The 27,330-nt window shown below is 42.3% G+C and overlaps 1 protein-coding gene across 9 annotated transcripts in view; it reads right to left on the bottom strand.

Moving 5' to 3' along the window:
* LOC137431103 (sushi, von Willebrand factor type A, EGF and pentraxin domain-containing protein 1-like) overlaps positions 1 to 27,330 on the bottom strand; it is a 225,668-nt gene that overhangs the window by 139,694 nt on the left and 58,644 nt on the right. For 2 of the 9 annotated variants that reach the window (XM_078781422.1, XM_078781423.1), the window contains exon 1: positions 6,985 to 7,502. The exons of 1 other annotated variant lie outside the window; for it this stretch is intronic. In XM_078781422.1, the coding sequence (XP_078637548.1) occupies positions 6,985 to 7,282 (298 nt within the window). In that variant the 5' untranslated portion in view covers positions 7,283 to 7,502. Of the gene's footprint in view, positions 1 to 6,984; positions 7,582 to 27,330 lie in introns of those variants that run through there. 6 more of the 9 variants (XR_013624049.1, XM_078781421.1, XM_078781425.1 and 3 more) reach the window with 6 other exon arrangements.

Below are 27,330 nucleotides of genomic sequence, written 5' to 3' on the forward strand. Positions count from 1 at the left end.
TATTAATACTAATAATATCCCACCTCCCCCATGGGGTTTTTCCTCCTTGAACAAACACCGTATTAACGTGTATAAATAGCTTATTGTGCTGTTTTCGTTGGAGCACCCCCACCAGAAGTAAAAATATTATAAACCACAAACATCTATGATTACCTTTTAAAACAGTCACTAATGCTGTTGAACACTAAACTTAAATAAATTTGGAGGAATCTGGATTCAGTCAATCACATCGACGATCACACCTGATTGTAGATCTACAGTAGTCTATATACTATATATTGTCTATATACTCCCCTCTGGGCCGGTGCTCCTCCCTCACAACCTCACTGTTGTCTATATACCCCCCCTTTTGGCTGTTGAAACCAAAGCTTTCAGAATCATTGAAATCTCCCGCAATTAATCTAACTCCGAGGGCCTTTCACTCACTCACCGCAGGCAGGCAGGTGGTCTTTCTGTCTTCTACGGACTCCTCTTCAGCCTTGCACCCCCTGCTCCATCTGTGCTCTGTCCCCCAAATATTCCTACAGGTCGCACAAGATCTGCCAGCAACCCTCTTATGGTTAAACTGCCAAAATCAAGACTCTCTATTCACTTCCACTCTTTCATTCCTCTTTTCTCCCGCCTCTGGAACAAACTCCCCCACTCTCTTCAATCGCACTACTCCCTCCAGGTCTTTAAAACAGCTGTTCACCACCATCTCTTATCTTACCCCATCCAAAACCTTGATCTTTTCTACCCCCGTTAATTCATGCCAGATACACTTTTTTTAAATATCAACTTCTTTCCTGGAAGTCCTAGCAGTGTCCATGTGTTTTATACCACTCCCACCACCCCCCACCACCCCTTCCCATTCCTCCTCCCCCCAAGCCCTCTCCCTCCCACAGATCTCCCAATGTCCCTGCTCTAAAATGTACTTGTGTGCTTCCCCGTCTCTCCCCATCTTGTCGTCCGCTCCCTTTATCATATGTTTTATGTGTCAGTTTGTCCTTTTGTGATTAATGTTAGCTCTTACACGAGCCTCAATCTTGTATACAAAAAACATTTTAAAAAAAAAACCCCACCAGGGTTAATAACACGACCCTTCCCCTGCCGGTTCCATGGAGTTCTTCCAAGGAGTTTTTCGTGGCGTTTTTCCAAAGCCGCTTCTCATTACAAAAGTAATAACAATACCTATAATAATAGCGTAATATTAATGATTTTACGAAACAATATCCCCACTCCCCAAGGGGTTTTGTGACTTGCGATATTGCCTCTCCTCACCCCTCTGACACCCTCACGGAAGTACATTTTATTATAGGGAAGTTAGAATGGTGAGGCATGGTCTGGTCTTTTCAATGACCTGAACTAACATAAGTAATAGTAATATTAATTGGCAATAATAATAAGGATAATAATATGACTCTCCTGCAGTGAGTGGGTAGTTGAATAAATGAGGAAATTGATTTTTTCATAATAATTTTAGTTTTGAGGACCTCTATTAATCCTTGTGCCCTTTAATATCTGTGGCAAGCCTGTTGTTGGCTTAATGGTTAAGGTGGCTGGCTTGAGATCTTAGGGTCCTGAGTTTGAGCCCCTGTCTACCGTTGTTGAGCCCCTGTCTACCGTTGAATTAACACTAGGTGGGTTGACTCAGCCTGTCATCCTTCCGAGCTCGGCAAAATGACCTGGTGGACTAGTAATGGAAGGCACTGTATCAACGGCACAGCCATGCCCCCAGAAATGATGCAACCAGCAGCCATAGGCTACACACAAAAGCTATATATATATATATATATATATATATATATATATATATATATATATATATATATATATATATATATGTATGTATGTATGTATGTATGTATGTATATATATATATATATATATATATATATATATATATATATATATAGATATATATATATATATATATATATATATATATATGTGTGTGTGTGTGTGGCTGAGTTCCACTCAAAAACGTTCACATTTGGATAAGTAATTAAAAACCTGCATTCAGGGATCGTTATTGTAGGAAGTAAAAATTTAGGAAATAACACATCAGCTTCACCAAGCCTGTCCATCAACCTTACCTCCATTCCAACCAACTAAAGAAGAAAACAGAAAAATAAACAACCAAACACAAAACAATCAGATTGTTTAACACGTAATTAAAGTGAAAATTTAATTATAAAAAACATTCAAAAGTGCTTATTTATTAATTATGGATGCAAACGCATGAGTGGTTGGTGGAAGGGCCAGCAAGTAAAAATTGTGTATGGCAAATGGGGAAGAGTTTTATGCGGGTTCCATGCACACAATTCCCAATTTATTCATAATCAAGAATGAAGATTGATTGAAGATGAATTTTTGAAATAGTACCACGGCTCCTGAAGCTCATCTGGATCGGGAGCAACAGTTAATGACCTAATAAACAAGAAAGAGAAAGCAGAGATTGCAGACCCTCACCAACACGTGTTTGTGAGGTGTATTTTGTGGGGTGTTTTTGTACATTCTTCCATTCTTTTGTATAACCCCACTTTCATCAGACACACGTGACACATGACATCATCTTTGTAAAACTGATTTCAGTATTGTATATGTATATTTTTTAATGAGGCTGTCCTTGGACTCTTTTGAGTCCCCAGGTTTTTTGCATCCTTGGCGTATTTTGGGTCATCAGGGTCCCATGGCTCTTTTGGGTCTTTTGCGTCATTGGGGTGTCTTGAGTCCTCGGGGACTTTTGGGTCTTCAGATTCTTCAGGGTCTTTTGTGTCTTTTTGGGTCCTCGGTCTTTTGGGTCTTCTGAGTCCTCAGGATATTATGGGTCCTTGGGGTCCTCTGATTCTTCATGGTATTTAAGGATCTTCAGAGTATGTCAGGGTCTTGGTGGTCTTAAGGGTCTTGAGGGGTCTTAAAGGTTATTCAAAGGTCTAAGGGGTCTCAGCAGTCCAAAGGGTCGAAAGGTACATTCTGATAGTACATAATTAAGAGACTACGTAATTAATAGACAGGATGCCACTGAGTTCAACCTACATATGCCTACATAACTAATAGATATATTGAAAACTGACATGGCTGGAGAAGATAATGTATGCGAGTTTCTTCTTCTTCAAATAATAACGTAAGACCAATCATGTTGAAATGTTAAAAACACGTGTTCCGCTTTACAACAACTACATTACTTTGAAGTTTCACTTAGATCAATGAAGCGGTTCAAGAAATGTAATTTTTCAAAGATTTTCATTCAATCTAGTATGGCCACCAAACCATGTGACATTGATTATTCAAGGATAGCATGGCATACGCAAGGCATGGGGAACATGTGTGTGAAGTTTCTGTTCAGCCATCCTGGAGGAGTGGCATTTTAAAGTTTTATTCTTCAAAAAAAATCATAGCCGCCAAACCATGTGTCCTATGACATCATAGTCGCAGAACGTTTTGTTCGTCATTGGTATGCAATCATGCATATAATCGTTTGCCTCGATCTGTTTAGCCGTTTCAGCGAAAGGGTTTTTTTTAAGGGTTTTGTGTTTAAACAAATATGGCAGCCGAACCACGTGACCGATGAAGTCATTATTTTTGTTTGTCCACCAATTTATCCCTAGACGACGCTCAAGTTTTTAAAATCTTGATCAGATGAAGTTTTGTACTTGTCGAATTATGATGTCATAATGGAGGCACCTATGACATCATCATTACGATATGTTATTCCCCATGGAGAGTTCTTTACAATGATCCATGTCTCAATGTTTTTTCTACGAAGCGCTTTTGGAGATATGGAGGTGCAATGTTTTTCGGTTTTTCCAAGATGACGCCCATACCACGTGACAATCAGGTCTCAATGAAGTCATAATTATCTTCTTTTTTTCTACAGGAGGAGGTGCACCCATGGTGAAAATTTCCTGCCAATCAGACCAACTGTTGCAGAGAAAAGCATACTTATTCTGTGCAGACAAACAAACGGACTCAAATGCAATACCCTTGTTGTAAAATAATCAGATCTACAACAGTGTCTCCGAAGGTGAGTTTAATCAGAATCGAACTCTAGCAATATCTAAAAGAGAATTGGCAATCATGAGATCAATATACGTCAATCATATGAGCAAGAAAGAGTATGACATTCAGGTAAATAAGCAAGCAATATGCAATGAGGTTCACCTTACCATTCTAAGCATACACGTGGATAAAGCATGATAAATGTCTCAGGAGTGCCCTTCACTCTTCGGAGCCAAATCTTATATTGGCCAAGTAGTGGTCAGTAGTGGTAATGACACCTGGGTCGCAACTTGGGTACAATTTCACCACATTCCTCCCCGGGTTTAAAACCTCGCTAGCAAGCCAGGCAGCAGTAAGAGTATAACTACAATTGGTAGCCTATTACATAAGAGTACACAAATTCCGGGCATCCCATCACGACCAGCCAAAACGGTCGGGGCGGCGGATCTCTTGTCCGTGCGCGTTCGGTATATATCGGGGCCTTCAGTGGCAGTGTCGAGATCGCCACTGTCAGGAGTGCTCTCTATCTCCGGAGACGAGGGCAGCACGACTATACCTGGCGCCTCGGGCGAGCGAGAGGGTGGAATCAAGGGTGAGTTCCCCAATACCGGGTTCCCCGAGCAGAGTTCCGTCCCAACGAGATCCCCGCAGGGAGCGAGTTGACGGACCGACACGGTTGACTCGCGTCCATCCGACAGCTGGACCCGAGCGTGATCGGGATTAGTTTGGAGGATACGAACCTTGTCAACGAGCGGGTCATATTTACTCGTGCGCATCGCCCGTTTGAGAAAAGCCGGACCGGGCTGGGCAAGCCACCCAGGCAGAGGGCGGACAGAACCCGTGCGGCAGGAGAAGCACAATAAACGATCGTGAGGGATTTCGTTCGTCGCGGTGCATAGGAGTGAACGGATCGAATGTAGGGCCCCATGCACCATCCCCATCCATTGGTCCGGTCGCAGACCATGGGTCTTGAGGCCAAAAGTGATGGCCCTCCATATTGTGCCATCAAAGCGTTCCACGCAACCGTTAGCGTGCGGGCTGTACGGGGTGGTATCGCCAGATGCGATGTTACGCTGCAACAGAAATGCCGTCATGTCCTGGGACAAAAACATGGCACCTCTGTCGGTGTGCACATATCCCGGATTCCCGAACATTGAGAACAGAAGCTGCAAACATCGGATAACCATAGCCGTTGACATATCGCTGCATGGAAAGGCGAAAGGGAATCTGGAATATTCGTCTATGATCGTGAGGAGATAACGAGAGGTACCGGAGGCTGGTAGAGGTCCTTTGAAGTCCATTGCCAATCTGTCCCACAGCCTAGTAGCCTGAATCAGCGTCCCAATGTTCGGTTTATGGAAGCGGGGTTTGAGTTCAGCGCAAACAGGGCAAGTGCGGCACAGACGGCGAACGTCTTCAACAAAGTAGGGCAAATTACGGCTACGCACGAAATGAGCTAGGCGGTCACCCCGGGGTGACACAAGGTGTCATGAAGAACGCGTAAATCCTCGAAGGAGGTTAAACTCACACAAACACCTGGTCGGGATAAAGCGTCTGCTGCGTGATTCTCCCGCCCTGGTCGATACGTGATACCGAGGCTGTAATCAGCTAGCTCTATACGCCAGCAAGTGATTTTCTCATTCTTAATGCGCTGGGCATGCCGTGTGTCATACATAAATGCAACACTTTGCTGATCGGTGATGACATCAAAACGTTTGCCTAGCAAATACGGTCTCCACCGATGAATTGACTCCACAATTGCGTAGGCTTCTTTCTCAACAGAAGAGGGATGCCTCTCAGCGGAGGATAACGTCCTTGAGAAGAAGGCTACAGGCTTCCCCCCTTGAGAGAGTGCGGCAGCGATCGCGTGATCCGACACGTCACTTTCAAGAACAAAGGGTATGTTGGCATCAATGGAAGACACAGCAGCACCAGCTATGTCTGACTTCAGTCCCTGGAAGGCGACCTTGGCAGCGGGAGGCATAGGGAATGTTTTGCAATCAACGAGGGGATGGAGCTTCTTGGAGTAATTTTTGACCCACCTCAAATAATGTGCAAACAGCCTGAGGGCACGCTTCAAAGAAGCACGATCATGCGGTGGCACCATGTCGAGCAAAGGGCGCAGACGTTCCTTGTCAGGTGTTATTGTTCCTTGGGTCACGGTGTACCCCAGGAGATCTATCGTCCTGGAGGAATAGCGACATTTAGCCTCGTTAAGGGTCAGACTGTACTTTTGTGCAACCTGGAGAAAGCATTGCAAGTTAGCATCATGGTGAGCCTGATCATGGCCGCAAACTGTCAGATTATCCAAATAAACGACGACGTCTGTTAATCGTTCTTTGGTAATTATGTCGTCAATGGCCCTTTGAAAGCAAGTGACTCCATTTGTAATGCCGAAGGGCAAACGCGTGAACTGATACAACCACTGTCCGGATTCAAAGCCTGTAAAAATTTGATCGGCTTCCGCTATTGGAATTTGATGATACGCACTCCGAAGATCGAGAGTGCTGTACACGGAATATTGGGCGACCTGTCGAATCAGAGAATCCAATCCCGGAAGTGGGTAGGCATCCAGGTGCGTAAATCTATTTATGGTTTGTGAATAATCAATTACCATGCGCTTGCAATGATTTTCGGACTGGACGACCAAAACTTGTGCACGCCAAGGGGATTGGCTGGGCTCGATTATTATGCCTTCGCGGAGGAGTCTGCTATTCTCCTCTGAAATGAATTGTGCATCAGCCCTGGAGTAGCACCGGGATTTGATCGCGACCGGAGCGCATTCCATAGTTAGATTCGGAAATAAGGTCATCGGTTCAATCAACATCCCTGCCAGGGTACAGACCGAGAGCGTGGCATCTCCCCCAAACGTCATCTCTAAGCGGCCGTGGCATTCGAGAAAATCATGCCCCAATAGAACTTCGGCGCATAAGGTGGGCAATACCATTAGGCGAACATCAGTATACATTGTACCATTAATTACTAGCATTACGCGGCATTCACCCTTAGTGCGCATCCATAAAGATTGTGATGCCATGAAGATCCGGCGCGATCCTCCCAAGATCGGCCATCTGTGACGGCGGATGAGGCCCATATCGACATAGCTCTCAGTCGATTCTGTGTCGACCAAAGCACCTGCAGATTGTCCCTCAATCAGGACTGGTATGACGGCTCTGGACAACCCATGAGGTCCGGGCTGCGTCAGGGTAGCCAGGGGTGGTGCGCGACTGCGCGCGCCATACACGTCGAGTTGATGCCGGCCAATGTTGGTCGGGGACGCCACCCGTGCGCTGATCGACATACTTTTGCAAAATGGCCTTTCCGGCCGCAAGTATGACAAGTCACTTTGCGGGCCGGGCACGCGGTACGGAGATGATTTCTATTGCCACAGAAGAAGCACTTAGCGTTGCCCCCGGCCCAGGTAGTCACTGCGAGACTCGTACCTTCGGCTCTGAGCGCCTCCCCCGTCTTGGGCAGTGAGTCGGAAGCAGTGCACTCTGCAGCAACATCGGACTCCGAGCACCGCTGTAATGTAGGGCCGACCGTATACTTCCGATTGGGCCTGAGCTTCGTGAAGCACAAGAGCCTGATCGAGGGCCTGCTTCAGCATCAGGTTCGGCTTTTCTAGCAGACGTTGCCGGATGCTTGAAGAGTAAGAAATGAACGCATCGTGCATAAGATCGTCCACATTTGCTCATGGGATCTGACCTCATGAGCACATTCTTTGCCAAGGCGACGTAATTCTTGGGCGAAATGAGTGAGGGATTCGGATGCATCCTGCTTCTTCATGGCGAGCTGGTATCGCATGTGAATGACATTCCGCGGCTTGATATAGATGGTGCGCAGCTCTGCTATGGCGAGGTCGAATGTCTCACAATGGGATATGTAGTCGTGAACGACGTGGGTCACATGAGAGTTAAGCACCGCGCGCTTCACCTCGTCTGTGATGTCGTTATGCCCTTGCAGGTAGCTGGTCAGCAGACTAAGCCAGTGCTTGAGCTGACTTGGAGCTTCCGCAGTTTGTGGGTCCACGCCGAACGTGGGCAGTTGCAAAAGCTTGTGGGTCATGTTGATCTTGAATGAAGGTAGAAGATTCGATTCTGATTAAGTGTTGTAAAATAATCCGATCTACAACAGTGTCTCCGAAGGTGAGTTTAATCAGAATCGAACTCTAGCAATATCTAAAAGAGAATTGGCAATCATGAGATCAATATACATCAATCATATGAGCAAGAAAGAGTATGACATTCAGGGAAATAAGCAAGCAATATGCAATGAGGTTCCCCTTACCATTCTACGCATACACATGGATAAAGCATGATAAATGTCTCAGGAGTGCCCTTCACTCTTCGGAGTCAAGATCTTATATTGGCCAAGTTGTGGTCAGTAGTGGTAATGATACCTGGGTCGCAACTTGGATACAATTTCACCACAACCCTCTCCTCTGGTGAGGGTAAATATTGAAATTTAGTTCCAGCGTAGAATCTGGTCATGTGATTGGTTGAATGGAAGCCCTCTCGATTCTGATTACAGCAATACATGTTTGCACGTCATGTTTTTCAGGTTATAGGTCATGTTTTTAGCTGAGGGCGTAGCTGTGCTGCTGATGTGTTATTTATGGTTAACGTGGTATTGCCTTGAGAGCCCCTAGTTTCATTTTACCTTGCTTTGATAATTCTCATACACCTCATCTGATTATATGCTCTTCATTGTAATCAGGACAGGTCAGCTGACTGGCTTGATGGTCTTGGTATGTTATCAATAAAAGAAGGTTATTTAATCACAGAAAATGACATTTCTGCACCACTGTGTCACCAAAATATCCATTTTATAACCCCATATTGTGCAATGGCTCATTACCAATTATTAATAATAATCTCCTACCTCCCATATAATTGTCAAATTTCCTCACTGAAACCATCTACTTCTTATGAATTAAGCAGTTCCTCAGTTACCAAATCGCTTGGCAGCCATTTTGTAAGATGGCTGCCATGGCCATCAGGGGCCAAATCTGCAATGCCCCAATATTCAGATCTCATCCATATATATATATATATATATATATATATATATTGTTACGGACACGGCTTAAGATGTTACGGACACGGACACGGCTCCTTGGCACGCACTTTTTCCTCACACACCCCAGAGTCGGACTTTCTCGCACACCCCCTTTTTCGCACACCAGACCTGTCGCACACTTCACCAACGGCCTCTCACGAACACCCGGGTCCATCTCGACCCCCAAGCTTATTAAATCACCTGGCGCATCATACGCACGACCATATTGGTCACCAATTACACCGGGTCCTCTTTCTCTTCGCTTCTCCTCCATCACCTGCGAATCCCTCATCCGGTTAATGAGCACATCATCACGATCCGAACACAGACTTTGGACCAATTCTTTTAATTCCTCCTTTATCTCTTTCTTATCCTCTCTCCGTCGCTTCTTAATTTCGCTCACCCCTTCTTCCACTTCTTCTAATTTCTGCTTCACCTCCTTCATCTCCTCGTGCGCCTCCTCAAGCTCGTCCTCTAAGGCCACCTTGACCGTTTCTATGTGCATCCTCACCTGCCGGTCCTTCGTCTCCATTACCTCTGTCATCTCGTCCAACCTCATTGTCAGTCCCTCACGTACCATCTGACATTGCCTCTGTGTCGCTATCAAGTCATTTTTTATGTCGTTTTGTGTCGCTTTTAACCCTCCTAATACCGCAGTGTTCCTTTGAACCTGCTCCATTAGTTCTTTTTGTCCCTCCGTCAGCTGTTCCACTTCCAGCGTCAACTCCTCTATACCACCTTGCAATTTTACAGTCCCCTTTCTCACCTCCTTCTCCATGCGCTCCTTACAGTGCCTCACCTCCTCGCGCACTCCTCCGACCTCCTCACTCACACCTCTTCTGATCTCCTCTCCCATCACTTGCATCTCCTGCCCAGATGCCACCCTCATCTGCTCCATTTCCTCCCTGTGAGCATCCAATTTAGTTTCTACCCCCATTCTGACCCCCTCTATCTGCTGCCCCATTTGTTTAACTTCCCTTTCCACTTGGTTCCTCATGTCCCTCAATTTGCCTTCCATACTGTTTTCTAACCCCTCTAACCCCTTTTGCATCCCTTCCATTTGATTCTCTTGAGCGGCCATTCTGTTTTCTACCCCCATTAACCCATGTTTCACCCCTTCTATCCCATTGTCTAACCCCTCTAATTTCTTGTCTAATCCCTCACCGGTACCCCTCGCTTCGTCCCTCATTACCCGCAATTGCTCACTCTGAGCCCTCATCTCGTCCTTCTGCAGGTTGAGGGACGCCTGCATTTGTACCATAAATTGCTCCATGAGGGCCTGCATTTGGGCCATCCCTCCCACTTGTGCAGCGGGTGCGGCCGCCGTAGCCATGTGCGAGGCGCCATTTTGCGCGCCCGCAACCTCGTGCGCGAGGACGCCATTTTGCGAACCTGCCGCCCTCACTGCTTCGCTCTCCTCTTGTCCCTCAATTTGCTCCTGGATCGACCCTGCCTCACTCTCCTCTACCAGAACCCAGCCGTCTTGATCTGCCATAGCGCGACTTTCAAAATTCGGGTTTTTATTTTAAAACAAAACAAATTTCACCGTTAATAATTTCGAGCGCGTGAAGCGCGCTTCGGGTCCAATCCCACTTACCGACACCAATTGTTACGGACACGGCTTAAGATGTTGCTTAACCGAGCGGAATGGCCGCCGTGTTCGCACAGTTTACCCGATTACCCCCAACTCACCCGATTCCACTCGAACGTTGGCCAAATCGCGCTACGCTAAATCAATGATGGAAAGGACACAACGACTGGGATGAATGAAACGACGCAAGGGGTACAGTTCTCAAGACCTCCGGAGGAGGATATAATTAGTGGGGGAGAAAAGGGGTAGATTACAAGGTAATGAGGTAAAGACACAGAAGAGATAGGCACTTAGACACAATCTTATCTAGCCCAGACAGACCACAGACAAACGGAACAAGACTGACTTACACAGGGATTGATGGCAGGGAAGGACAGGCAGTCGATAGCACAAGGTGCACCTTGGCTCAGGGGCAGAACCAAGCACGGTCCAGTCCAGAGATGCGGGGAGGTGTCACGGCGCTCGGAGGTGGCGTCCTTCTCTCTCCAAGCTCAGGGCGCATCTGACGTCATCTCCCTCTTCCTGCGCATGCTCAGCGGGGAGTCACACGCCCTCGGCTTGTTGGCTCCGCCCCAGATGGGACCGGTCCGCCGCTTCTATTGGGTGCGGGGGTTACCGGGCTCCGCCCTTGACGAGGAGCTGACAGCGAGCCCCTACTTGGTAACCCCGTCGAGCACATGCTCGATGGCGGCTCGTTGGAAAGGCCTGGTGCACTCCCAACACCCCCTACCAACCAAGCCGGAGTGAGGACGCGCACTCCCCGCGCCGCCGCCGTTGTTGTTGTTGTTGTTGTTGCTGAACCGTGAGGAAGAGCTGCGGGGAGGTATTGGGAGGTCCTAAACTTCCTAACGGTGCCATACAATCACATTCTGGTGCAACGAAGAGTCAGAATTAATGGAAACGAGTCCTTAACTGACATAGACTAAGAATAACTAGCAAGATGTCCTATAGTTGTCTTACATGAGATGTGGTGGACCTGGATGCGACATTTAATGGGGGAAATAGGGGGAGGTCGGGTCTACAGAGTGTTGTTTACAGAAAATGGGACTAGGGAATGGGGGGATTGGGGATAGTTGGGAAGTATTGAGGAAATAGGGGAATATTTACAAGCGGATATGGATGGATGTAAATCCCATATCCGCAACAATATATATATATATATTATTCTATCTATGTGTATTATATATATTATGATCCATGGTCTATCTCTGTGCCAAATTTTGTACTTTTATCACAAATTGCACAATGTGTTTATGATAGCGCCCCACTAAAGCAGAAATGGAAGGAATGGCTTGAAGTGCAATTCCTAAAGGCTTGCTTTTTCCAAACCTTTACACTCAAGCGTATTTTATCACTTTCAATCTGTTTTCCGACCTTAGGAATCAGGATCACATTTTCCATGTCAGCCATTTTCTGTTGAAAGTTTCAAATAATAATTTTACATTTATGATGGGGCCAGGTTATGGAGGGCTTTGTATGTCAAGAGGAGGATTTTGTACTGGATTCTCTGGGGGATGGGGAGACAGTGAAGCTTGTAAAGGACGGGGGTGATGTGGTCACGGGTCCGGGAATGGGTGAGTAGACGGGCTGACCTCCTCTCCAGACACACTCCCACCCACAACCTCCGCTCTGCTGGTACCAACCTCCTGACCCTCTCCATCCGGACCAAATTCAGATCCTGGGGGGACAGGGCCTTCTCCATCGCTGCTCCCACCCTCTGGAACTCACTACCTCACACCATCAGAGACTCCTCCTCACTCACCACATTCAAAACATCACTAAAGACCCACCTGTTCAACACTGCATTCAACATTCAACCCACAGCATTTAACCCCTGACTATCTCCTCTCCTTCTCCCTCCTTTTGCTTTAAATATTTCCCTATTGATTCTTGTCTTTTTGCAATTGTTGTTTTCATGTATTGTTATGCATTATGTTTTCCACTCTGTCAAAGCGCCTTTGGGCTTCTTGAAAAGCGCTATACAAAATAAATGAATTATTATTATTATAAATAAAAAATTAGACAGGAGGCCATTTGGCCCATCATGCCTTTACACTCTTCACACCATAACAGTCTTCACAAAAACAACATGGTTCCACTGAAGAGTTACTTTGTTTGCACCAGATGTGGTCCTGTGGATGTGTATCTTGATCCGTCCAAGATCCATTATCACAAATTCTTCTTCCAATCAGTTTGTTCTCGTCTTTGCATTCATATTGTGCACGTTCACCATGATGAAACACTCGCTTCCAGTTCGTCAGATTGCCATTTTCCACCCATGCTGGTGGAGGCCTGCAGACTTCCCCTGATTGAGACAAGAAAATAACTTTTTTCATCACTTCATGAGGAATGAATAATAATAATAGTAGTAGTCGGTTTTTATCCCAGAAACACTCGCTTCAGGTAGCTGGTAGCAGCTCACCTTGGGTGGGATATGCTTGTCCTCCATTCTAATCTCTCCTTCAGCTCTTAAGTTTAACTCAGGCCACAATTCACAGCTTCAATGCACTTCAACTCTGGCTCGAGCTCCAACAAAAGCTGAAAAATGTAATTGCGAAAAGGAAACTAGGAAAAAACAACAATGGACAAGTGCCAAATTCCAAAAATGTGGCTAGTTAAGCTGTATGAAGCATTTTAATGGAAGAGCTGGTAAACAACTTTTTCTGAACTGTTTTTGGTGCTGAAAATGAATCTTTTGTTTACCTGGCTCAATTTTGACTTTTTAGGTCAAAAAACTAGGTCAGTAGGTCAAAGGTCATCAATTTACCTTTCACTGAAAAAGGCTTTATTTATCATTTGCTATCTAACTGTGCAAAGTTTGAAACTCACTATTTGTAATTAAGAGTACTGGACGGTGCAAGGAAGGTCGAAAATAAATGAAAAATGTTAAGACGTATTTGACGACAAATGCAGATATCTCCGTGATGGCTTCATTGACTGAATACTGGAAAGTGTGCACTCTTATTTGCAATACTCTCAAGAAAACAAGCACCTTTAAGAATGATGGCCTATTTTAGCACACTGTATCTGTCCCAAGGAGTAAGACTATGTGTTTTCTGCTCGTTACCCCCCTCCTCCCCACACGGTATCACTCTGGAACAGTTTACCTGCATTCTGCTTTCTCCTCTATCCTAACCTACCTCAATTGAAGAGGAATTTCAATAGATTCCTCCTTTCTGTCTAATATCTATACTTTCCTTTGTGGAGCCCCCACCTCGAGTGGCCTTAAACGCTTTGCGGTGGGTGACTACTCATCAAAAACAAATAAAAGCACACACCTCTATCACTTTAAAGTTTAAACGTTGGTCTGTGCATGTTTTTTCCCTTCATTGGCACCAGCTCACCTGCTCACCACCCATTTTTACCGATACAGCCATCGCACAATGCACAATGCTTAGTGAGCACACCAACGAAGGGAAGAGATTCACCGAAAGTGACTACTCACACCATCATCAGCATCCATCATATATATCTATATATATATATATATATATATATATATATATATATATATATATATATATATATATATATATATATATATATATATATATATATATATATATATACAGACTTGGCATTTAATATGGAATATTTTTTTTGTGGGGGTGAACTTACTTTTCAAGATGTCTTAGAACCAAAAGTTCATTGGAATTATGTTGAAATTATTCTAGATTTTGTTAATGTGACCTTTAAAAGAAACAAAAACCACATTTGACATTTCGAAACAAATAAATTGATCCTTGAAAGTGATGTAAACTGAGATCGAACTCAATTCATGGACAGTACTGTGTTAAACTTCTGTACGTTTTCCAGAAGTATCTCTTTATTTTGCACATTAGCCAAAATTTTTTTTAACAAAAACAAAAGTTAAATTACGACTGGGATTACGGACAGTAAAATTACAGTTCAGTACTTCGTGTAACCCCCACGAGCATTCAGGAGAGCACGTACACGTTGAGGCATGCTGTTCACGAGATTTGCCACGGTTTGGACAGGAATCGCTTGCCATGCAGTGACAATAGCCTGCTGCAATTCACGCACAGAGGTCGGCTGCTGGTCCAAGTGGTCGATTTGACGCGCTAATTCTGCCCACAAGTTCTCTATCGGATTCATATCCGGGGACATGGCAGGCCACTCCATATGCTCGATATCACGGTCAGCAAAAAAGTGTTGGATCATGCGAGCATGATGAGGCCGTGCATTGTCATCTTGGAAGACAAAGTTTCCTCGAATGGCTGCACGAGCAAATGGAAGCAATGTTTCTTCCAGAATGGCCCTGTACTTGAACTGGTTCAGGTTTCCATTCAGAACAACCAGGTCAGTTTTGCCCCCTGCATGAAAAGCAGCCCAAACGGTCACCCCACCACCTCCAGCTTGGACTCTTGGCACTATACAATCTTTGTTGTAGGCTTCATGCACTTGTCTGCGCACTCGGGACCGCGGCCATCTTGACGACAGACCATAAATCTAGACTCGTCACTGAAGATCACGTGATTCCAGTGTCCTGGCTGCCATTGACGGTGCTCTCTGGCCCACTGCAATTGGGCACTGGCGGTGTTGTCTGGTCAGGGCGTGGCTTTTCTCAGGGGGACGCCTGGCATGATAGCCTGCTTGAACCAGTTGTTGGTTGACTAGCCTTCTGGATACAGGCACATTTTGTCACTTGCTGCCACTCAGCCCTTAGCCGATTAGCTGACTTGGTACGGCCCATTGCGGACTAAACCGGTGCAGCTGGCGATCATCCCTCCTTGTGGTTCTGCGGGGGACGTCCTGGCCTCGGTATTGGAGTAGGGACACCCCCCTCTGAGCATTTCGTTTCAGGATATTTGACACCTGACCTTGAGTGATGCCATACTTGCCGAGCAATAGCACGCTGTTTCATGCCGTAATTTCGTAAAGCCACCACTCCATGACAAACAGCATTGTCGAGTTGACGGACCAGCTCCAGAGGAAGCGGCAATAAACTTTTAGAGACGTGCAGCAGTTGTTTTTCCACTAATACAGAACGCAACAACCCTTGTATACCCGACTGTGAAGCCAATCATCAAATGCAACCTGTCCGTACATTTTGCCACGCCACCTGTGATATAATCCTGTTGTTGACTTCTTGCTGCGACAGACAATCAGTGACATGGTTCTTTTAACAAATAAATCACCAAAGTGTAAAAGAAACTCACCAGATTGATATACTGAGCTAAGAAAGTAAACCCAAGTAAAGAAAAAAAATATATTCCATATTAAATGCCAAGTCTGTATATATATATATATATATATATAATTATATATATATATATATATATATATATATATATATATATATATATATATATATATATATATATATATATATATATATATATATATATATATACTAGCTTGGCTCAGCTCGCTGCGCTCGCCTCACCACGCATCGTTACTGAGGAACGGGCTTATTTTAACTGAGGATAATGACTGCACCTGAGTTGCTGTGTTGTCATGATTTACACCAATCATAATACAAACAATTATTTTGCACAAATGTATTTGTCGTGTTTGTGATATTACATTTTTATAGGCAATTTAGGTTGAAGATTTAGGTTGAATGTTTTTTTTTCAAGAAAGAACCCCTCAGCACATACATAGGGGAGGGGTAAGTGCAGACTGGAAGTTTGGTACGATTACACCTCACCACCACATAATTCAAAACACCTCACCACCACATAATCCAAAACACCTCACCACCACATAATTAAAAACACCTCACCACCAAGTAATTCAAAACACCTCACCACCAAGTAATTCAAAACGCCTCACCACCACATAATTTAAAACACCTCACCACCAGGTAATTCAAAACACCTCACCACCACGTAATTCAAAACACCTCACCACCAAGTAATTCAAAACACCTCACCACCACATAATTTAAAACACCTCACCACCAAGTAATTCAAAAACACCTCACCACCAAGTAATTCAAAAACACCTCACCACCAAGTAATTCAAAACACCTCACCACCAGGTAATTCAAAACACCTCACCACCAGGTAATTCAAAACACCTCACCACCATGTAATTCAAAACACCTCACCACCCAGGTAATTCAAAAACACCTCACCACCATGTAATTCAAAACACCTCACCACCACATTATTCAAAACACCTCACCACCAAGTAATTCAAAACACCTCACCACCAAGTAATTCAAAACACCTCACCACCACGTAATTCAAAACACCTCACCACCACATTATTCAAAACACCTCACCACCAAGTAATTCAAAACACCTCACCACCAAGTAATTCAAAACACCTCACCACCAAGTAATTCAAAACACCTCACCACCACGTAATTCAAAAGACCTCACCACCACGTAATTCAAAACACCTCACCATCACATAATTTAAAACACCTCACCACCACATAATTTAAAACACCTCACCACCAAGAAATTTAAAACACCTCACCACCACGTGATTAAAAACAACTCACCACCACATAGTTAAAAACAACTCACCACCACATAATTTAAAACACCACACCACCACGTAATTTAAAACACCTCACCACCACATGATTAAAAACACCTCACCACCACGTAGTTAAAAACAACTCACCACCACATAATTCAAAGCACCTCACCACCACGAAATTCAAAACACCTCACCACCACATAATTCAAAACACCTCACCACCACGAAATTCAAAACACCTCACCACCACGAAATTCAAAACACCTCACCACCATGAAATTCAAAACACCTCACCACCACGAAATTCAAAACCCCTCACCACCACGAAATTCAAAACCCCTCACCACCACGAAATTCAAAACACCTCACCACCACGAAATTCAAAACACCTCACCACCACGAAATTCAAAACACCTCACCACCACATAATTCAAAACACCTCACCACCACGAAATTCAAAACACCTCACCACCAAGTAATTCAAAACACCTCACCACCAAGTAATTCAAAACACCTCACCACCAAGTAATTCAAAACACCTCACCACCACGTAATTCAAAACACCTCACCACCACATAATTCAAAACACCTCACCATCACATAATTTAAAACACCTCACCACCACATAATTTAAAACACCTCACCACCAAGAAATTTAAAACACCTCACCACCACGTGAGTAAAAACAACTCACCACCACGTAGTTAAAAACAACTCACCACCACATAATTTAAAACACCACACCACCACGTAATTTAAAACACCTCACCACCACGTGATTAAAAACACCTCACCACCACGTAGTTAAAAACAACTCACCACCACATAATTCAAAACACCTCACCACCACGAAATTCAAAACAGCTCACCACCACATAATTCAAAACACCTCACCACCACGAAATTCAAAACACCTCACCACCACGAAATTCAAAACACCTCACCACCATGAAATTCAAAACACCTCACCACCACGAAATTCAAAACCCCTCACCACCACGAAATTCAAAACACCTCACCACCACGAAATTCAAAACACCTCACCACCACGAAATTCAAAACACCTCACCACCACGAAATTCAAAACACCTCACCACCACATAATTCAAAATACCTCACCACCACGAAATTCAAAACACCTCACCACCACGAAATTCAAAACACCTCACCACCATGAAATTCAAAACACCTCACCACCACGAAATTCAAAACACCTCACCACCACGAAATTCAAAACACCTCACCACCACGAAATTCAAAACACCTCACCACCACGAAATTCAAAACACCTCACCACCACGAAATTCAAAACACCTCACCACCACGAAATTCAAAACACCTCACCACCACGAAATTCAAAACACCTCACCACCACGAAATTCAAAACACCTCACCACCACGAAATTGAAAACACCTCACCACCACGTTATTAAAAATACTTCACAACCACGGAAACAAAAGTTTGAGGGAATAGTTCAGTGATAACAGAGACACTGCCCAGATATGTACATTAGATTACTGTTCCTGAGTTGCTGTTTTGTTATGGTTCACACCAACCATAACACAAACAATTATTTTGCACAATGTATTTGTAATATACGTGATATTATATTTTATAATCAATTGAAGTTGAAAACTTAAGTTGAAAAAAAAAAAATTCCCGAAAAAATTCCACCCCCCAAAAAAAAATTGGAATAAAAAAAATACCCTTAGGACATACCGACGGGAGAGATATGTGCATACCAGAAGTTTGGTACGATTTCACAAAAGTTTGAGAAAGTAGTTCAGTGACAACACAGGACAGACACTGCACGGATCTATATATATATATATATATAGACATATGCATCACCTGCTTCAAATCTACTTATTTCTAACAACTTCGAAAAGGTGCCAATAATATTGACCGGGCCACTTTAGGATTTCTGTGTGGAATATGCTAATATTTAGTAATTTTTTCAGCTTTTTTTATTTTGTTCCACCGCAACCCAAAGAAATACATATGTGGATACCAAAACATTTTTTAATTTAAACAATTTTCTGGAAAGAATGGTGCATTATTCTAAAAAAGTGCAAGGGTGCCAATATTTTTGGCCATGACTGTATGTATATATATATATATACTAGCTGAGGTACCCGGCTTCGCCCGGGTTGAATAACAATAAGACAAATATATGATGAAAAGAACATGTATATTTTAGAGCAATATCACAGTACATTTCCTACATGACGTTTTGTCAATTGTCAATTTCTCAAAACCTCTTGGTATACAACATTTCTGGTTTTCTTACTTGGTGCCAAGACATAAAGATTGCTGGGTTTTCCAACCCTCGAGCAGCCCACGTACAGCTGGCCATGGGAAGTACCCGGCATTGCCGGGCGGGGGAAGGGAGGGGAGGGGGAAGGGGATGGGAGGGGAACGGGGGGGGGAGGGGAGAAGAGGGGGGGAGGGGAGAAGAGGGGGGGGGAGGGGAGAAGAGGGGGGAGGGGGAGGAGGAGAGGGGGGGATTGGGAGGGGGAGGTGGAGGGATGGGAGGGGGAGGGGGAGGGGGAGGGGAGGGGGGAGGGAAGGGGGGAGGGGGAGGGTGGAGGGGAGGGGAAGGGGGGAGGGGGAGGGGTAGGGGGAAAGGGGAAGGGAAGGGGAGAACGGGAGGGGGTAGGGTGGAGGGGAGGGGGGAGGGGAGGGGGAGGGGGGGGAGTCAAGTCGAAAGTCATTGTCGTCAATTGAATGTCGCATTTATTTTTTATTCCCTGTCAAATGGCATTGGTCCCGCATTCCGAACCTGGAAGTCGGAAGTCATTGTCGTCAAAGTTGAAACATTAACGTTACGAAATACGCTGATGACGTCATAATTTTAAAACCCGAAGGTTTTTTAAACATTTAAGGTGTGCTGTAGTTTCTCTGGGACGTACTGATTCCGAATATGCAGTTGTAAAATTAACGTTCCGAAATACGCTGATGACGTCATAATTTTAAAACGCGACGTTTTTTTTTTAGTTGAGATTTTATTCGAATTCGAATGCCATTCAATTTCAACTGTTGGAAACAATAATTATTTCAATTTCCAACAGTTGAAATAATTATTGTTTCCAACAGTTGAAATTTAAAGGCATTCGAATTCGAATAAAATCTCAACTAAAAAAAAAAACCGTTTATTCGTTCTTGGCGCGAAAAAATGGCGCGCATTTTGTCATTATGTGCGACATTACGTCACTCCTACGGACGTGAAAACATTTGTTTTCCTTAAAAATATATTTAAAATAAATACAATATTACATAAATTAACAATAAAATAAGCTAAAAAACAATTTAAAATACAATAAAAAGCACATTAAAAATATATAAATATGTACGTACAGTATACCGTACGTACGCGCAACCGCGGGATCGGAAAGGGGCAATAGCGCCGCCACAAACTACACCATGGAATTGCAGCTGGCCCGGTTTTTTAAACCATTGATATTAAAATACAAAGTAGCCTATAACCACCAGGATTTTATGCTGATTCCGAATCTGTGTCTAAAACTTTTCTCCGATGTGTAGTTCTTGAGTTATAAGCGGACATCCAGACAGACACACACACAGACACTCCTCCTTTATATATATATATATATATATATATATATATATATATATATATATATATATATATATATATATATATATATATACATATATATATATATATATATATATATATATATATTTATATATACACAGTGATCCCTCGTTTATCGCGGGGGTTACGTTCCAGAACCCCCCGTGATAGGTGAAAATCCGCGAAGTAGAAACCATATATTTATTTTATTATTTTTATATATTTTAAGCCTTTAAAAACCCTCCCCATACTCTTATAAACCTTTCCCACGCTCTTATGAACCCTTTCTACACTCTTAAACACACTTTTGAGACCCATCCTTAGTCCTTACGTATTAGAAAAATATTTGTACGTGTATATATAGCTGTACAGTACATTGATGCAAGTTCTTTTATAATTGCAATTAATTAACAAACAAACATACACATATGATCATGGAACTACACAAGTACAGTACAACAAAGTATTTACATTGATGCGAATTGTGTTTTTGAAAGCAAAAGGCAATAATTGACAAAAGTGCCTTTAATCAAACCTGAGGCCTAAGCATAAAGAAGTCTTCATGAGCTATTCAAAATAGAGATGATGATTAATTTTGAAAATTAATAAGAAATGCATTAGCTTCCTCTTGCATATGCAGCAGCTTCCTGATGGTTAATTTGTAGGAAGCAGTGGGGCGTGGAGAGGAGGTGAGGAGGGTGGTTATTCCTGATCTGATGCAGTGATGAAGCAGATATCTCATCTGTATCAAAAGGTAATGACCGAAAAATCCCATCCTCCACAACCTCGGTCATTCATGTTACTCAGCGACTTAATTTAATTGCAGCTTTAGACAACATCATCGAAATCGTCATCATGATCATGTGTCTCTAAGTTGTAAACATAAGTTATTGTAAATTAGAGGTTACCCAAAGTATGATGACTCTTAAAACCATATTGATCATTAAACTGCAGGACACAGTTTGGCATCAACCTTGCAAATTACTTAAAGTAGCGAAGAACCGTCCAAGAACCCTCCTTACGGATGGGTTAATTACCCCCAGAATCATGGACAAGTTAATTACCCCCAGAATATGGGACTTTCAAAATGCGCGATTCTTTGTCTACTCATTTATAATGCGTATTTTATTTCGATTTACTGTAATATTCTTTTAATATAGGTTTTAATTAATGTGTTAGATTTTTATTTATATTATTATTAATTTTTTAGGCTAGAAAATGCTTATTTTACCACAAAAATAATTAAAATCTAAAAAAATAAAAATACCTATAGGCCGCAGAATCCCGCGATATAATGAAAAATCCGATATATAATTTTACATATACTCGCGAGAAAAACCCGCGATGTACCGAAGCCGTGAAAAGTGAAGCGCGATATAGCGAGGGATGACTGTATATATATGTATATATATATATATATATATATATATATATATATATATATATATATATATATTGTTACATTTATAGGCGGTAGGCAATGCAATACCTTAGAGCCAGGTAGAATTGTATTGGTACTGTTGGAGAATTTGTAGCTGAGAGACTCACAGGACTCCAATGACCGGACACAGGTTTACAAAAGGTCTGGTTTATTAACTGGTTATTCACTTCATTCCATTTACCAAATAATACCGCATAATATAATGGATCAGGTTAACTCTTTTCCAATGTCCTTCTCGTTCGGCTGATGTTCCTCCGCCATTCCCGTCGGGCAGAGGTTCTGATGATGGGTGCTCGTTCGCTCCGTCGAGCAGGAGTTATCGTGGCAAGTCCTCCTCGACTCCACGTTTGCTCTCGTTTATATTGGACAAACTGGAGTTAATCCCCTGTCCGCTGAAGGTTAATCCCCTTTCCGCTAATGCCCCGAGGTCATGCATGTACCAAGTCCTGGTATCAGCTCGCTCCCCTCCTGTTGTGAGTTCCGTTTACCAAACGATAGGGGGGTGCTTCAGCCAGGGGCTGTGACCAGGTGGACAAGAGATTATCATGTTCGGGTGCATTCCTGACTCATTTACAAACTCGGCTTTCACAGAGTTTGCATGTAAAATGTATCTGCTTTGTTACCAGGTTAATTAATAAGTTACCAGTGCCAATTAATAAGTTACACTGAGTTACACTTCCACAATTCCCTCATCTTTTTGTTTTTTGTTTATATTAACCATTAATCTAAACATCAATATAAGTAAACAATCAATCACTACAAGTAAACATCATTACAAGTATAAGTAAATAATCAATCACTTTGGTAATCAAATTCCCTTGGGCATACACCGTCATCCTGCAAGAATCACAAAACATTTCGTTGGTCATTGACTCCTTCCATATCGTTCAATCTATTGCATTTGCATCACAAATATATTTTCAAAACAACACTTCACCATCACCAAGATACAACAATTTCACTTCATTTTCAAGTTTTGTAAAGCATCTGCACCATCTGGTAAAAAACGTTTGCCTCCACACAAATGTTGACTTTGTTTGAAAGGAAGGGCTGATCACTTGTGTTTGAATCCTGGTATGAAACATTTTCTCCTAATGTCTTCATAGCTCCTGTACTACTTCGTGTAGGATTTCGCTGTTGTGGTAACATTGCGGAGTCATAGACTGACCCTGCTCTCCTTGTAGCATTCTTGCCACTTTTTGCTGTAAACCATAGTAATTCCTGAACACGGCCTTCACCCAGTTGTAGTCGACTTGCCTCCACCCTCATTGTGAGTGGGCAGCAAGTATTGGTGTGACGTTGATTGGCCAGCAAGATGTGGAACAGGGATGCCGGATGCATCCACAATGATGTTGGGACCATGGTGTTCAGGTCATTCATGGTCCTTACCAGGAGCAACCAGCAGAATCGTGCACAGCTGTTGTGACAAGGGCACAGCCGTTTTTTTTGCAGCTCCATGCTAGTTCCCCGGACGTTGGTGAAGTAATAACATATGTCCCCGCATTTCACAGAGGTTGCCGGTAAAATGTCGTTGTCCTGCAACTTCTGATGTGGTGAATGTTCGAAGCCTTCGAACAAGAGTAAGTGATCGCCTTTCTTTCATATGTTGCAGTGTGATCCAGGCAAATGGTCACATAAATTTCCTTGGTGAAGGTAAGCATTCATCTCCAAGTTACACGGGAGAATGTCTTCATCATTCTTTGAGAAAGAGGGTGTATGCCACGATTAACTTCATTTTTTAGCCACAAATTTTCTTTCTCGAACTTCTTCCCAATTCCGTTAGCAATCCCTCCAAAATGTGATCTCGTCTTATCCTTATGCTCAGTCACATCTGAATCTGCTTTCCACACACACTGAATCAGATAGGGTGCATCTTACCATGAAATCAGCATAATCATGTATATCTTCCGACAGTTTCACATTCAACAATTTGTTGTTTTTCCTTAACACAAAAAGTTATATTCATTTATATGCGTCACACAAATAATATTCAATCAGGTATGTATTTTATTACTAAACTAAGAATAGCATTGTATATGATTACAATCACAAATGGGAATACCTAATTCCCAACAACAATTTTTTCAAACCAACAAATTAAACATAATGTATTATTACCATAATTCCTCTCCACTTTTTCTTTTCCCTCTTTTTCCTAACAGTGTGTCACTCGTGGTGATATGAGTTCACTGATATTGTAATTGACACAACTCATAACATTGTCGTTATGCCATTATCTTAATTCTACTGTTTCATTTGCAACATCACTTGATTTAATCTTTTAATCTCAGTATTTATTCATATCATCATAACAATCTTTCTATTTTAGGTCCATATTTGTTTCTATTCTTATCAACCTCCTACGGTTTATCAATTTGTTCCAAAACACTGCAACCAAAGGTTTTAACCAAAGCTCTGCCAAACTATTTCCAATTTGAACTCAACATGCTAATTAAACAACAATTCAAAGAATTAACTTCAATGGGTCAACAAAACTCATTTTATAAACAGATCTAATTTTCCCATCCAATAATTTTCCTTGCCAAATGTCATATTGCAACACTTTAATAAACCTTCGAAAAATGTCTCCCAAATCAATAAATTCCCTTTTTACTTCCCAAATACTCATCTGTAAATTACATATTCAATTACAGTTTTTTCCTATTTGTTCGGCCTAAATGGCCACTGAAGTGGCTGCCAACATGCAGTACCGTTTTTATCTACCAAGCAAGTATTCGTCCACATAAGATCTCTACCAAAATGTTGTTTGTAAAAACAAATCTGGGATTTCTGATTACATGGATGCACACTCTCAGGACATTTCAGGCTGCTTGTTAACAATCCACTACGATTAATTAATTCCTTTACCCACAATCAAATAATTAGTACAAATTGAGGATATTATCCCTATCACATTCATTTATAGATTCATTATGTTGGATCTAAATTTTCTCCCACTGCTGCAAGGAAGAACAATAGCTCTAATAAGTCTTTGTAATATCTCACTTCATTTACCCAGCATCGAAGAATTTATTTACTATCCATTCCCATCTGTTAACCAGTGACTTTGTTTGAACTCCAAAACTTAATTTGATGAATCCCATGTGTATGGTACCACTTATTGAAACCCCTACTTTTGTAGAATATCCAAGTAAGTGTTTTTTTTACACCCCCTTAACTGTTGCTCATCCATTTCTATGCACCCAGTGAGTACTACTGACACCAGTATGCCAATATAGGTGTGCGAGATTAACAAATATGTTGCAGGTACACGTAACAGCGCGTTCTGAGTATAAATAACGTAACAGCGCATTCCTGTCTGCCCCTTGGTTTAAGATGCACAATGCATTCCGTTTTAAAACTCACAATTGTTCAAATCAGCAAGATTTTCTTTACTATTTTCCCATATCATCTATGCCTAATACACATCCATACATGCAGCACAATTTATATGCTGATAAAATTCAAGTTTATATATATATATATATAAATCCATGAGCAGAGTATTCTGGGAAGTCAGTGTAAGACCTCTCCCAAATTTGGATAATTTTGTACTCCCTCATTTCTTTTTATGAAGCTCATATCCATAAATAGCTATTATTCTCATATAAATTCTATCAAAAATGGAATCCCCAAATTACTCACAATTTTACTATTTAATTAATGGCTGCTCATAACCCAGCACATCAAATCTTTATATTCCATCTCCCTTGACAAAAGAGATAATGTTCATAATCAAATTTTATTTCTATTTTATTTTACGGATTCTCTGCATATTCAATCCCATCCACATAAAACTATCCATTTCCAGACAGGCACACTGTCGGTGTCAACAATCTTGTAAGATTGATACACAAAACAATACAAAACACTAACATTGACACACAAAAAATACACACACACATGCATTATGCGTATTTGTTTGCGTTGGAACTATTATTTACAGATCAAGATGGGTGTCAATTTTATTTCAATTTCATAAAATTTGTCCTTCAATTTTTTTATAAATGCTAATACACAAATGGACCAAAAAGTTTATTCTTAGAAAACCCCTATGATGTCACATTGAAATTACCCTTTCAGTTCCCACAATAGTTTATCCAAATTTGACTACACACCCATTTACATGTCAGTCGACCACTGACTTATCAATCGTGTGGAACAATAGTCCGAAATTCCCACCTGATCATCATGTGACCCTTGTCCCTTGGTTTAAAATTTGCAAAGCAATTGTTCCAACTTTGTAAATTTAAAATTGTGTGCCCAACATAAAAGATCCAATTTCGGCATTTGATCAATTAATTATCAATTTGCTTACAAGCAAAAGAAAAAAATGAATAATTCTTGCTCCGAAAACTTTTCAGACCCAAGAATCATCGACAGTTATTCATGTTTGTCCAGTAATCTAATTTGTTGAGGCCAATCGTCATTTGGGATTTGTCGCAATGAAGGCCTAATCATTGTCTGAGGTATCGGTCAGCACTGGTACCCTTGATCTTGGTTTACCCTATGAACTTGTCTTCCTTTTGGTATACGGACATCCTCTTTTCCAATGTCCCATCCGTCCACACTTGAAACACCGGTTTCTGTCGTTGTCTGATCTGTGCACCTGTGCACTTGTATTGCTGGGCTGCATCTCTACATCCCTGAGTTGCCACTGCAATCTCTCGTTATCTCCTGAAACACGAAAAAATTCTCTGTACCGTCCTTTTTGGGGAGACAACTGGAAGTCTGATGGGACAACTGTCACTTTCATTCCTAATTTCGAGGGCAGTTGTGCATTTGTCTCCTCCACTGTATCCTGTATCCTTTTTATTTTAAGTTCTAGATCCGTTATCCGTTCTTGCTGTTCCCGTTGTCTGGATTCACCATCCCAAAGATGGAATGCAAGCCAGTCTACCGTTAGATTCTGTCTCTTCCTGGCTTTCAATCTTTGTTCCAATCTTTCCAATCGACTTCGCTCAAATGTACCATCTCTTGGAAACTCCTCATCATGTCCCTTTGTCCACAAATACCAATTCTCGACCTGTTTTATAGCTTCTGCACCATAACGGTCGTACATATGATGTGTACAAGTACCTTTTTGTGGAATCTCTGGTTGTCCTTGTGTATTCTTGCAGGCTCCATTTCCCATTCTGCCTTTTATCAAAGTAGCGTTGGATGTGTTGTAGTTTGTTCCTCTAAAGCTTCACTCGTACCTC

This window comes from Myxine glutinosa, chromosome 7 (assembly GCF_964187855.1).
Source record: "Myxine glutinosa chromosome 7, kmMyxGlut1.1, whole genome shotgun sequence".
NCBI classification, from domain to species: domain Eukaryota; kingdom Metazoa; phylum Chordata; class Myxini; order Myxiniformes; family Myxinidae; genus Myxine; species Myxine glutinosa.